Source organism: Schistocerca cancellata, chromosome 1, assembly GCF_023864275.1.
Source record: "Schistocerca cancellata isolate TAMUIC-IGC-003103 chromosome 1, iqSchCanc2.1, whole genome shotgun sequence".
Taxonomy (NCBI): Eukaryota; Metazoa; Arthropoda; class Insecta; order Orthoptera; family Acrididae; genus Schistocerca; species Schistocerca cancellata.
Genome location: NC_064626.1, coordinates 307,572,819 through 307,586,692, shown reverse-complemented (window position 1 = coordinate 307,586,692; position 13,874 = coordinate 307,572,819). Strand labels below are relative to the sequence as shown.

Sequence of the window (13,874 nt, the reverse complement as noted above, 5' to 3'; positions counted from 1 at the left end):
TGTGGGAGTCCACTTAATATTTACAAAACAATATGAGTGTAGGTTCAGTTTAGAACGGCACTGCCCTCCAACGCTCAGCATTTATCCTGCAGCGAATCGACCACCTGCCCATAATCCTGAGCACTACCAGCTTGGCCTGCCAACTGTGCACCTATCGGCCACGTTACTCTGCACGCAGTCTACTCGGCATGAAGGCGTCACGTGCCACGGCTGTTTCTTCCAGGGTGTAATCACGATGATGTGGGTGACGGCGGTACTACTGTGGGTCCGGTGCGCTGCGTCGCAGCAGCAGCAGCAACTGGAGACGCCGGCGCGGTACGACTTCGTGGTGGTGGGCGGCGGCACGGCAGGCTGCGCGCTGGCGGCGCGGCTGTCCGAGGTGCGCGGCTGGCGGGTGCTTCTGCTGGAGGCGGGCGGCGCGCCGCCGCAGGCCGCAGACGTGCCGCTGGCGGCCAGCATCGCGGCGGGTCCGGGCTCGCCCCTCGACTGGGGCTACCGGGCGGAGCGCGATGCGCGCTTCTGCCGCGCCATGGAGGGCGGCCGCTGCCGCTGGCCCCGCGGCAGGACGCTGGGCGGCAGCTCCGCCATCAACTTCATGATCCACTCCAGGGGCAGCCCGCACGACTACGACCACTGGGCCAGGCTGGGCAACCGCGGCTGGGCCTACCGCGACGTCCTGCCCTACTTCCGCAAGTGAGTCCCACACTATCCTCGCAGCAAATTTTTATTTTATGTATTGCTCAAGTAAAGACCTGCTGCCTGTTATTATATAGCAGCTCCTACATTGTGTGATTTAAATGTTACATCTTACATGTTCAGTTTTATTACTAGCACATTTTTGTTGTTGAAAATTTTACAGAAGAATCAATTTAAAACACACACACACACACACACACACACACACACACACACATATATATATATATATATATATATATATATATATATATATACATACGGTACGGCCAAACTTTCAGGAAACAATCCTCACACACAAAGAAAGAAAATATGTTATGTGGACATGTGTCCGCAAACGCTTGCTTTCCATGTTAGAGCTCGTTTTATTACTTCTCTTCAAATCACATTAATCATGGAATGGAAACACACAGCAACAGAACGTACCAGCGTGACTTCAAACACTTTGTTACAGGAAATGTTCAAAATGTCCTCCGTTAGCGAGGATACATGCATCCACCCTTCGTCGCATGGAATCCCTGATGCGCTGATGCAGCCCTGGAGAATGGCGTATTGTATCGCAGCCGTCTACAATACGAGCACGAAGAGTCTCTACATTTGGTACCGGGGTTGCTCAGACAAGAGCTTTCAAATGCCCCCATAAATGAAAGTCAAGAGGGTTGAGGTCAGGAGAGCGTGGAGGCCATGGAATTGGTCCGCCTCTACCAATCCATCGGTCACCGAATCTGTTGTTGAGAAGCGTACGAACACTTCGACTGAAATGCGCAGGAGCTCCATCGCGCATGAACCACATGTTGTGTCGTACTTGTAAAGGCACATGTTCTAGCAGCACAGGTAGAGTAACCCGTATGAAATCATGATAACGTGCTCCATTGAGCGTAGGTGGAAGAACATGGGGCCCAATCAAGTATCACCAACAATGCCGTCCCAAACGTTGACAGAAAATCTGTGTTGATGACGTGATTGCACATTTGCGTGCGGATTCTCGTCAATTAGGCCAACTGGCGGCGAATCGAGGAAGTACAGTACATACTGACGAAACTAAAATGAGCTCTAACATGGAAATTAAGCGTTTCCGGACACATGTCCACATAACATCTTTTCTTTATTTGTGTGTGAGGAATGTTTCCTGAAACTTTGACCGTACCTTTTTGTAACACCCTGTATATAGTTCGCTCGCTGTGTTTTGTTTTCGGTCCTCTGTCCATGCTTCTTGTCGGCTTTGGGTCTTCGGCTTCATCTTGATTGCCTTTATGGTTGCCCATATTTCTTTCATCTTCCGGCTGTGATCTTGCTTGCGTTCTTCGGTCCATTTTACGCCTGTTCGTTTGTCACATTGTATCTCACGTAGTTTACTTTTCTTAATGATGTTTCTGAATTTTATTCTGTCGTTTATTGTCTGCTGTTATGTTGAGTTGATTCAGGTCGTTTTTTACCTCTGCCGCCCGCATCTCGTGGTCGTGCGGTAGCGTTCTCGCTTCCCACGCCCGGGTTCCCGGGTTCGATTCCCGGCGGGGTCAGGGATTTTCTCTGCCTCGTGATGGCTGGGTGTTGTGTGCTGTCCTTAGGTTAGTTAGGTTTAAGTAGTTCTAAGTTCTAGGGGACTTATGACCACAGCAGTTGAGTCCCATAGTGCTCAGAGCCATTTGAACCATTTACCTCTGCCACCCATTTGTTGTTTCTAATGGTTACCCAGTCAAATGGCTCTGAGCACTATGGGACTCAACATCTGAGGTCATCAGTCCCCTAGAAGTTAGAACTACTTAAACGTAACTAACCTAAGGACATCGCACACATTAATACCCGAGGCAGGATTCGAACCTGCGACCGTAGCAGCAGCGCGGTTCCGGACTGAAGCGCCTAGAACCGCTCGGCCACAAAGGCCGGCGGTTCTCCAGTCAAAGATCTGTTTGGTCAGTCTGTGTGATGGCATTCTGTATAGGTGTCCATAGAATGCGATATCTTATCTTTTCTGTGATTGTCTCCGTATGTCTGTATAGTTCCTCTGTAGGTTCCTTCATCCATATTCCATTGTTGTTAGTTGCGCCAAATATTTTCCTAAGTATTTTCCGTTCTACTTTTTCTAGTCTGATACGTGTGTGCCCTAGGATTAGTGTGGTCTCTGCTGCATATAGTGCTTCGGGGAGCACCACCGTGTCGTAGTGACGTAATTTGGCTTTTTGGGAGATAGACTTCTTGTTGTAATGATTCCACACTACTTTGTATGCCTTGTCCAGTTTAGTTTTACTTTCTTTGTTTGAGTCTCTGTTATGTCCACTCATTTCTAGTGTTTCACCGAGGTATTTCAAGTTTCCATATACATATATACATACATATATACACTCCTGGAAATTGAAATAAGAACACCGTGAATTCATTGTCCCAGGAAGGGGAAACTTTATTGACACATTCCTGGGGTCAGATACGTCACATGATCACACTGACAGAACCACAGGCACATAGACACAGGCAACAGAGCACGCACAATGTCGGCACTAGTACAGTGTATATCCACCTTTCGCAGCAATGCAGGCTGCTATTCTCCCATGGAGACGATCGTAGAGATGCTGGATGTAGTCCTGTGGAACGGCTTGCCATGCCATTTCCACCTGGCGCCTCAGTTGGACCAGCGTTTGTGCTGGACGTGCAGACCGCGTGAGACGACGCTTCATCCAGTCCCAAACATGCTCAATGGGGGACAGATCCGGAGATCTTGCTGGCCAGGGTAGTTGACTTACACCTTCTAGAGCACGTTGGGTGGCACGGGATACATGCGGACGTGCATTGTCCTGTTGGAACAGCAAGTTCCCTTGCCGGTCTAGGAATGATAGAACGATGGGTTCGATGACGGTTTGGATGTACCGTGCACTATTCAGTGTCCCCTCGACGATCACCAGTGGTGTACGGCCAGTGTAGGAGATCGCTCCCCACACCATGATGCCGGGTGTTGGCCCTGTGTGCCTCGGTCGTATGCAGTCCTGATTGTGGCGCTCACCTGCACGGCGCCAAACACGCATACGACCATCATTGGCACCAAGGCAGAAGCGACTCTCATCGCTGAAGACGACACGTCTCCATTCGTCCCTCCATTCACGCCTGTCGCGACACCACTGGAGGCGGGCTGCACGATGTTGGGGCGTGAGCGGAAGACGGCCTAACGGTGTGCGGGACCGTAGCCCAGCTTCATGGAGACGGTTGCGAATGGTCCTCGCCCATACCCCAGGAGCAACAGTGTCCCTAATTTGCTGGGAAGTGGCGGTGCGGTCCCCTACGGCACTGCGTAGGATCCTACGGTCTTGGCGTGCATCCGTGCGTCGCTGCGGTCCGGTCCCAGGTCGACGGGCACGTGCACCTTCCGCCGACCACTGGCGACAACATCGATGTACTGTGGAGACCTCACGCCCCACGTGTTGAGCAATTCGGCAGTACGTCCACCCGGCCTCCCGCATGCCCACTATACGCCCTCGCTCAAAGTCCGTCAACTGCACATACGGTTCACGTCCACGCTGTCGCGGCATGCTACCAGTGTTAAAGACTGCGATGGAGCTCCGTATGCCATGGCAAACTGGCTGACACTGACGGCGGCGGTGCACAAATGCTGCGCAGCTAGCGCCATTCGACGGCCAACACCGCGGTTCCTGGTGTGTCCGCTGTGCCGTGCGTGTGATCATTGCTTATACAGCCCTCTCGCAGTGTCCGGAGCAAGTATGGTGGGTCTGACACACCGGTGTCAATGTGTTCTTTTTTCCATTTCCAGGAGTGTATTTGAGCACAAAAATAACCGACGATGACCGAAGTAGACTGAATGTAATATGCAGTCTGATAGCAAAGAGAAAAGCGTTTCTGAAAAGAAAGACACTATAACATCTGATATAAATTTCAGTGTAGGGATCATTTCTTGACAGTAATTGTCTGGCTCTAACGAACAGAATCGGGGAAATAAAATATTTATGGCAGCGTATGAGTAAAAGAAGGATTCAGTTGCTAGGATAGATTCTGCGGTATCAAAGAATTGGCAATTTGGTAATGGGGGAATCTGGGTTAAGTAGGTTAACACTGCACGCGGATACAAGTCTGGAATACAGTAAGCCACAGGTACAGAGAGGAGGAGGCTTCCAAAGTAGAGACACGCCTGGAGAGCAGCATCAAATCATTTTTCGGACTGATGATCACAACAACAGTAAAACCTCAGGACAGTCGAACTCACTGTGTATTGAAGGTGCCTCGCAACAGATCAACGGGAAGACGTGGTACTCTGTTGGGTACCTCAAAACGGTGGGATATCGGAAAATGATGCAGGCAGCAAAGTCGTCAAGGGTGGCGGTGTTGTAACTCAGTGTTTCCCCTACACGCAGTAATAGCAAATAGGAAGCAAGGGCCGTTCGTCAGTAGGAAGACGAGTAGTTGGAGGCGGTGAAAAACAAATGTGGTCCGTTAGTTGCGGTGAAGCTCATTGAACTCGCACCATACCCGTGGACGTGATGACTGGGTGTTGTGTGATGTCCTTAGGTTAGTTAGGTTTAAGTAGTCCTAAGTTCTAGGGGACTGATGACCATAGATGTTAAGTCCCATAGTGCTCAGAGCCATACCCGTGGAAGGAAGTGATGCTTGCCAGACTAAGAAGAGAAAATTGACACATCGTCTCTTCGTCTTGCGGGATGATCCTCTAATATGTGAATCTCCTGTAATACCATCTTCGAGGCAGTAAAACATAAAGACGAAAGTAATTTTGACATGAGGTGTCACAGTCAAGTGACACAACTTCATGAACCTCGGACTAGACTATACTGCTAAAGTATAGTGTCAGACGAACACAAATGACACATTTTTTTGAAGAAAATAACTACGATGAAGTCAACGCGGTTTATGATTGTCCCCTACACAATACAGACCCCGGGACTCTGTTCTCAGTAGGGTGTCTGATCACCATGGACGATAATACTCTTCTGGAGCGTGCTCCCATGCTGGTCGCACGATTGGTAAAGAGTTCTTGTGGTGGGGCGTCCCATTACTCCACCAGCGCGATTGACGACTCCTGGATAGTCTTTTTTGCATGGTGACGTGCTGTAATGTCACCGCAACGACATTTAAGTCGGAGGAATGGTCAGGCCAATCCATTTGCCAAATATCCTCTCGTTCCAAGCGCTCCACCAGCTGCGATGTTCGATTCTATCGTGCATTGTTATTCATAAAAATGAAGTCACGGCCGATTGCAACCCTCGAATGACGATCATGGGAGAGGTGTGGAGTGTTACAGTGAAGCTGACTGGTGAGTGTACTGTTTTCAAAGATTTGTGTTCCTTGTGCTATAATATGCATATACTGACTTTGGGCACTGGGAAGTCTGTGTCTGTACAACGGCTTTCTTAGAGTAGAGCTCGCTCAAGGCTTCCGGAATTGATTGATTTTCCGTCTGGTAATCTGGCCAGATCAATCGCTCCAATTGTCAGAACATTCTTCAAATCACTCGCGAACAACTATGGACCAGTGACATGGCACACTGTCATCCGTAAAAACTGCATTACTTTTTGGGAGCACGACATCCATGTGGAGCTTCAAATGGTTTCCAAGAACCCTGACATAACTAGCTCCCGTCAATGATCGCTTTAGATGCACCAGAGGATTCGGTCCATTCCGTGTAAGCACAGCCCACACCATTATGGAGGCACCACCAGTTTGCAGAGTGTCTCGTTGACGTCTTGAGTACATGGCTTCATAGGGTCTGCGCCACACTCAAACCCTACCATAAGCTCTTACCTACTGAAACCGAGACTCATCTGACTAGGTCACTGTTTTTCAGTCGTCTAGGGTCCAAACTTTATCGTAACTAGCCCAGGAGAGGCTCTGCAGACAATTCAAAGGCATTCAATTCGGTAGTCTGCTACCGTTACCCATTAACGTCAAATTTCGCCGCACTGTCCTACGTCCCACATTGATTTCTGCGGTTTCTTCACGCAGTGTTGCTTAACTGATAGCACTGACAAATTTATGCAAATGCCGCAGCTATCGGTCGGTAAGTGAAGGCTGTCGGCCACCCCGTTTTCCGTGGTGCGAGGTAATACCTGAAATTTGGTATTCTCGGCCCGCTCTTGACACTGTGGATCTCCGAATATTGAATTACCTAACGATTTTCTACGTGGGATATCCCATGCGTCTAAGTCAAGTAACAGTTCCGCATTCAAAGTCTGTTAATTCCCGTCGGAAACCTTTTCACATGAATCAACTGAGTACAAATGACAGCTCCGCCAATGAACTGCCCTTTTATACCTTTTGTATGCGATACTACCGCCATCTGCATGTGTTCATATCGCTGTCCCATGACTTTTGTGACCTCAGGGTACACTATTGAAACTTAGGTCGACCGGTCCCTTTATTTTACTCGAGGATCACATATTATGTGTTCCCTGCAACCATCTCTTCAGGCAGCTGGTGAGGCATTTGTGATTAATCTTCTTTGCGTAAAATTTCCTTAAATAGTTTTGTCCACATATCTTTTGAAGCAGGTCTTCCTTGTATGAATTGTCTGTTTTATCACCGCAACTCGTGAAGAGTCATGTGTTTAGCCCTACAGTAGTAACTGCACTCAGGTTCAGAAGAAACAAAGCACCTTAAATGACTAGAGATACGACGTTAACATTCACAGGACATGTACATTAGTATGTTATGTAGGAATGATTAGCATTTCAGTCATCTCGGTTGAGCATGTGTCCTGTTGCCTAGCAAGCACAGGGTCCGCCATGGGCCCTGATAATTTGCTCCATCCGTGATGGCATCGACGTGCATGAAACGCGAATGGCGTCCTGTGGCATAGCAATCCATGTTGCAGTCGCCTAGTTCCAAGGTTCATCTGTGATGGTTGGCGTTGTGTCGCAATGCTGCACCCATCGTTTCACCATGTGTCACACATTTGTGAATGACGACAAGTCAGGTTTTTTGACTGTCCAGGGCAAAAGGCTGACATACAGTTCCACCAAGAAGGCATGTGTTCGTGCAGCACCATGTGGTCTTGCATGATCTTGCTGAAAAATGGCTTCTGGGGTATGGTGCAGAATGGGTTTTGCTATATGTCTCAGGATGTCATTCACATAGGTTACATTGAGCACAGTACTCTGGAGACACACCATATGTGATTTGTGGTTGTAGGTTGTACCCAATAGCGCCCCACATCATAAGGCGCTGTATGTTTTGTGCTAATGCAGTCACTGTGGCGAACCAAAATGCGGCCCTCATTTTCAAACAAACAGAACCTGGGTTTGTCTGGAAACATTATCTGATGCCATTCCTGTCTCCAGTGGCGCTCTTCCATACACCATTGCCGTGTAGGACGTTTCTGCATATTTTTCAAAGGTAGGTGGAGAAATGGACGATGAGCACGTAACCAATGCCGTTGTAAAACGTGACGGGATGTCACCCCTGTCGACGACGACGACGGGGATTCATCAGGGGCTCCCGACCACTGTCTAGGTTGAGTCCCTTAGGCTGCTCCTTCTTTGCCTCCATGTCTTCTCTGGTGTTGAGTGTGGTGTTTGCTTCTATTTGTCTTGATGTCTTCTCTTTCTCCTTCTCAGAATTGCTTTTCTTCTTTGCTACCTGCGTTGCAGTCAGCTGTGGGAAACCTCGCTGCTCCCGGCGCGAACGGTGTAGGGAGCGGTAACGACGGCTGCTGGGCTGCCGCGGGCGTGGCTGTCAGCAGTGCCTCGGCTACTGTCTGCAGCGTTTCGGCCGGGTGCGAGACCTTTCCGATTTCTGCAGAGTTTTTGGATACGAGTGCCGACAGCTGTTCTTCTTGAGCAGCCGTTGCTGTGCTTTGGTTGGGTGCAGCTGGGTTTCGGGCGGCGGCTCGGCCTCCCGACAAAGTGGCATCGTCTTTACGCGTTTTCCCCCGGGGAAGGAGGGGAGGGGGCGTAAGTCTTCTGGTGTGCCCTCTCGAGCACGTTTTCCGGCGCGAACGCGTTTTCTTCTGTTGCCCCCTTCTGTGGAGGCGGAGGTGGCAGCATCGGCTGCCGTCGTCGCCCACGTGTTTGCCTGGGCGCCTGAGCGCTGACGACTGAGGGAGCGAACGGCAGTCTTCTTTGTGTGGCACCCACGTTGGCGAACAACGCGGCCTTAATGACTTCGCAGCCACGGTAACTCGTCACTTGTGTGCGGCCACAGTTTGCGCACTTGTGTGTATTCGTCCTCGATAGCAGGGAGTTTCTTCTGGCGTGAGCGCCTGCGCATTTTACACAGACCTCGGGGAAGGAGCAGCGGCGAGCCATGTGGCCCATCCACTGGCAGCGGAAGGACTGCACCATGCCCCCCTTCTGTTTGAGGTTTCCACGGTGATTGTGCTGTTGGCCGCCCATTCTCTGGAGTATTGGTGGCGATAACTAACAGAGAAGGCAACTCTACAAAGAAGGTGACTTGCGACTTGACGCGCGTTACTTTCCGCGCGCCAATGTCAAGACGAGCCAGCTCATTTTGCAGGAATTCTGGATCCACCGCATCGGGAAAGCCCCTAACGACGATCTTGAGTAGCCTCTCGGGGATGGCGGCGTGCGTCTACCAATGCATGCTCCGGTGCGACACCTCGTTCGTCGCCTTAATGTAACTGTCTGTGTTGGCGACCTGCAGTCGCACGAGATTTCCTGCTGCAGCTCGCTCCGTGAAGTGTGCTGTCGTCCTCTGCGGCCCGAGCTGCAGGAAACCTTTGTAGTCTTTTGCCACCTCAAAGACTGTAGTGGCGGGCGTCGCTGCGACCGAGCGGTGGTAGTATCAGATCGGGAGGTGGCTTGGTCTTCCTTTTCCGAGCGGCCAGCTTGGGCAACGGTCGTGAGCTCCGTCTGCTTGGATGTTGGCTGCTCCATCTCCTCGTCTCCAAGGGGGGCGTAGCAGTTTGCAGTCGATGTGGACGGTGACGAAGTCGTCGCCCTGACTATAGCCTCCTGCACGTCTGCTTAAATCACACTGATCCATTACCTTCGGTTTAAACCGACAAAAAGAGCTGCAGGTAGGTGGTGTTGATCGATTTTGACCTCGAACCCGCTGACCGACATGGTTCAAATGCTACTCACTTCTGCAGAAGACACTAACGTACAAGTCCTGTGAATAAGAACGTCCTAGCTGTAGTCGTTCAACGTGTTCTGGTTTTTTCTGATCATGACAGTGTTCCATTATGAAACAAAGTCGTTGAAAGGAGACAGTATAAACTGAATGCTTTATAGAGACTTACCTTGTATTCGCGAGGCTGGAGGCTCCAGTCTCCGTTCTTTATCCAAATATAAAGAAGGTAGGAACATTAGCGTTAAACGACCCGTCGACATAGACGTTATTAGAGAGACGTTGCATCCTGACTTAGGTTGTCTTTGGTATCTCCAAATTACACTACCGGCCATTAAAATTGCTACACCACGAAGATGACGTGCTACAGACGCGAAATTTAACCGACAGGAAGAAGATGCTGTACTATGCAAATGATTAGCTTTTTAGAGCATTCACACAACGTTGGCACCGGTGGCGACACCTACACGTGCTGACACGAGGAAAGTCTGCAACCAATTTCTCATACACAAACAGCAGTTGACCGGCGTTGCCTGGTGAAACGTTGTTGTGATGCCTCGTGTAAGGAGGAGAAATGCGTACCATCACTTTTCCGACTTTGATAAAGTTAGGATTGTAGCCTATCGCGATGGCGGTTTATCGTATCGCGACATTGCTGCTAGCGTTGGTCAAGATCCAATGAATGTTAGCAGGATATGGAATGGTTGGGTTCAGGAGGGTAATACGGAACGCCGTGCTGGATCCCAACGGCCTCGTATCACTAGCAGTCGAGATGGCAGGCATCTTATCCGCATGGCTGTAACGGATCGTGCAGCCACGTCTCGATCCCTGAGTCAACAGATGGTGACGTTTGCAAGACAACAACCATCTTTACGAACAGTTGGACGACGTTTGCAGCAGCATGTGTAATGCCAAATGCATATCCTCCTATTTCCTTCTATTGTACGATAATATTTTTTCCTTATTATGTTACCTGAAGATATGACGTTTCTGTGTTTTTGTATATTGTAATTGTTTTACTATATATATATATATATATATATATATATATATATATATATATATATATATATATGCATTTATGTCGATGTATAATTGGTTTGTTTGTAAATATTATTTGTAATTTTACGCTGAGTCTGGCCTAGGGAAAAGTATGCTATCGAATGATTACATCGATAAGTCGTGTGGAGAACCAAAGTATTTAGGATCTTTGGCAGTGTTAACTCTGCCGCATGGAGCGCGGGCGGAGAGGGGAGTCTGGCTGGAGGAGGGCAGTGGAGCAGGTGTGTTGTGTGACGCTCCCGCGAGTTGCCGCGCTTTCGGGATTTGGCAGCATGTAATTGCTCTCGACTTGCTATGTTAGTTTCTGACATGGTGTCGCGGACGGGTGCGTTAGCTGGCACACATCAAGAGCCCGTTTCGGCTGGAGACCGTGTCGAGAAGAAGGCGCGCCAACATCCAGCTTCTGCAACAGCGACGGCCGACAATGAGTGACTGTCGCCACCTCCTCGATCGACGACTTCAAACCTTCAATCAACCAACAAGGATTACCAAGCAGGGTCTCTTCCTTTTCCGGAATGAACTCGAGTGTCGTTGAAATTCAAACGCCAGCTTTAAAGTAATATCATTCGATTTCACTGCTTTAATTTCAAAGTTCAGTTAAGGTATTCATAGCTGGCTACAATATTTAGATTACACAAGCACAAATTAAGAGTGCGAGTTTTGTTACCGTATTTTAGCTTACCTGTGACTGCAGCTCAGCTTCGTTCGTACTAAATTTTACTATTGTTAATTGTTAAGAATCATTTAATTCAAGTTCAAAGTTAAATCTCTTATTTCTAAATTACGTAGATTCAAGTAGCTTTTGAAATGATTGTTGAGATAGCCCAAGACTAACCGTATTTTACTGAATTTCGATGTGCTTCAGAAACAAAGCTCACTATTAATTTCAGTCACTAAATTAACTTTCAATTTTCCGGTTTTATTAATTCTTTTGCTAAATTAAGTCAGAGCGTAGCGAAATTTATTACTTCTGACAAACTTTCAGTTTTCACACTACACGTGTCAACCTTCAGTTGCCACGCTTCTAGTGCTAATTATATGTGTAATAACCTTTCTTTTTCAGTTACTATAGTAATTGTCCATAGGACTGGCGACCGTAATTTCCCCCAAATCTCAAATATCTAATTACCGCTAGTTAATTGTTAACGTAACGGCCGCACATTCACTTTCTTTATTAACTACCCCTTTTCAAAATTAATTCCCATCAGTTTCATTTGCATTTTTCCTTTCATTTAGATGTAACCCTTTCCTCCCTCTTTACCGACAGATTAACTTCGGTGACGATTGCTTTTCCCAAATTTCCATTAGGTACACGCGGTTTAATTTTTCACTGTCATTAAGATCGATAAGTGAGGGGGAGGTTAGACATGGACTATTAGCTCGGATACCATGGCTGCGGTTATCCTTGACGCTGTATCACAGACAGGAGCGCTTGCGATAGTGTACTCAACGACGAACCTGGGTGCACGAATGGCAAAACGTAATTTTTTCGGATGAATTCAGTTCTGTTTACAGCATCATGATGGTCGCATCCGTGTTTGGCGACATCGCAGGAACGTACATTGGAAGCGTGTATTCGTCATCGCCATACTGGTGATGGTATGGAGTGCCATTGGTTACATGTCTCGGTCACCTCTTGTTCGCAATGACGGCACTTTGAACAGTGGATGCTACATTTCAGATGTGTTATGACTCGTGGCTCTACCCTTCATTCGATCCCTGTGAAAACCTACATTTCAGCAGGATAATGCCCGACCGCATGTTGCAGGTCCTGTACGGGCGTTTCTGGATACAGAAAATGTTCGACTGCTGCCCTGGCCAGAATATTCTCCAGTTCTCTCAGCAACTGCAAACGTCTGGTCAATGGTGGCCGAGCAACTGGCTCGTCACAATACGCCAGTCACTACTCTTGACGAACTGTGGTATCGTGTTGAAACTGCATGGGCAGCTGTACTTGTACATGCCATCCAAGCTCTGTTTTATTCAACGCCTAGGCGTATCAAGGCCGTTATTACGGCCAGAGGTGGTTGTTCTGGGTACTGATTTGTCAGGATCTATGCACCCAAATTGCGTGAAAATGTAATCACATGTCAGTTCTAGTATAATATATTTGTCCAATGAATAGCCGTTTATCATCCGCATTTCTTCTTGGTGTAGCAAATGTAATGGCCAGTAGTGTACTTCAGACAGATGCTGGTCTGGCTCGTGGGATAAGACCACTGACGGCTACCTGCCACTTCACTGTCGAACTAGACTCGTAAGTAAGGAAATGCCTGTACTGTATATAAATTCTGTTTTCGTTTGTTGTGAAACTGTAATGCCGTGTGACGTGCAGTAGTGTTGTGACCCGGACATAGACTGAACTATTTGTCTGGTGTGCACACAGGAGCGAGGACGCACGGCTGCCGGCGGACTTCGGCGCCTCGGCGGAGTTCCGCGGCTTGGCCGGCCCTGTGCCGGCGCGGTCCGCCGCGTGGCGCTCGCCGCTGGCGCCGCTGTTCGTGGCCGCCGCGCAGCAGGCCGGCCTGCCCCGCAACGACCCCAACGGGCCGCACCAGGTCGGCGTCAGCTTCGTACAGGTCAGCAGCGCGGCGCATTCTAATCTCACAATGTGAAGCCCTTAGGGCGAAGCGAATCTAGTTGCCACGACAATAAATGAAGCCACTGACGGAAATGATTCTGTGAGGGCTCGCCGACAAAGACTGAGACTCATTTCTTCATGCAGCTTCCGTCATAGGTTCCCATCTGTACCATAAATATTTGAAAAGAGAGTGTTTTTAGGCATAATGTCCACAGACAGTAGTACTCTTAGTATCAGTATGTTGCCCTATTTAGTTGACACTCTTTGCGTTTCGCATGTTCATTTAAACCAAACAGTCACTGAAACTTACGAAAAACTACAGCAAGATAACGACGAAGATACACCATTTCGTGAAATAGTATTTGGCACGTTCGCGGATTGGAAAGTAGGACGATTTGCCTGTGGTAAGCCAGGTGGGCCTGGTGTTTCGGTGGATCAGCACAGCTGCTGTGACTGTCAGTAAGAATAAGCAGATTACATTACGTAATCTCAGAGA

The 13,874-nt window shown here is 48.6% G+C and overlaps 1 protein-coding gene across 1 annotated transcript in view; it reads left to right on the top strand.

The window, feature by feature from the left end:
• The first annotated feature begins 235 nt into the window (after nucleotides 1–235).
• LOC126172829 (glucose dehydrogenase [FAD, quinone]-like) overlaps nucleotides 236–13,874 on the top strand; it is a 220,730-nt gene continuing 207,091 nt past the window's right edge. Inside the window, exons 1-2 of the mRNA XM_049920913.1 lie at nucleotides 236–693; nucleotides 13,184–13,376. Coding sequence (XP_049776870.1) covers nucleotides 236–693; nucleotides 13,184–13,376 — 651 coding nt within the window. The remainder of the gene's footprint in view (nucleotides 694–13,183; nucleotides 13,377–13,874) is intronic.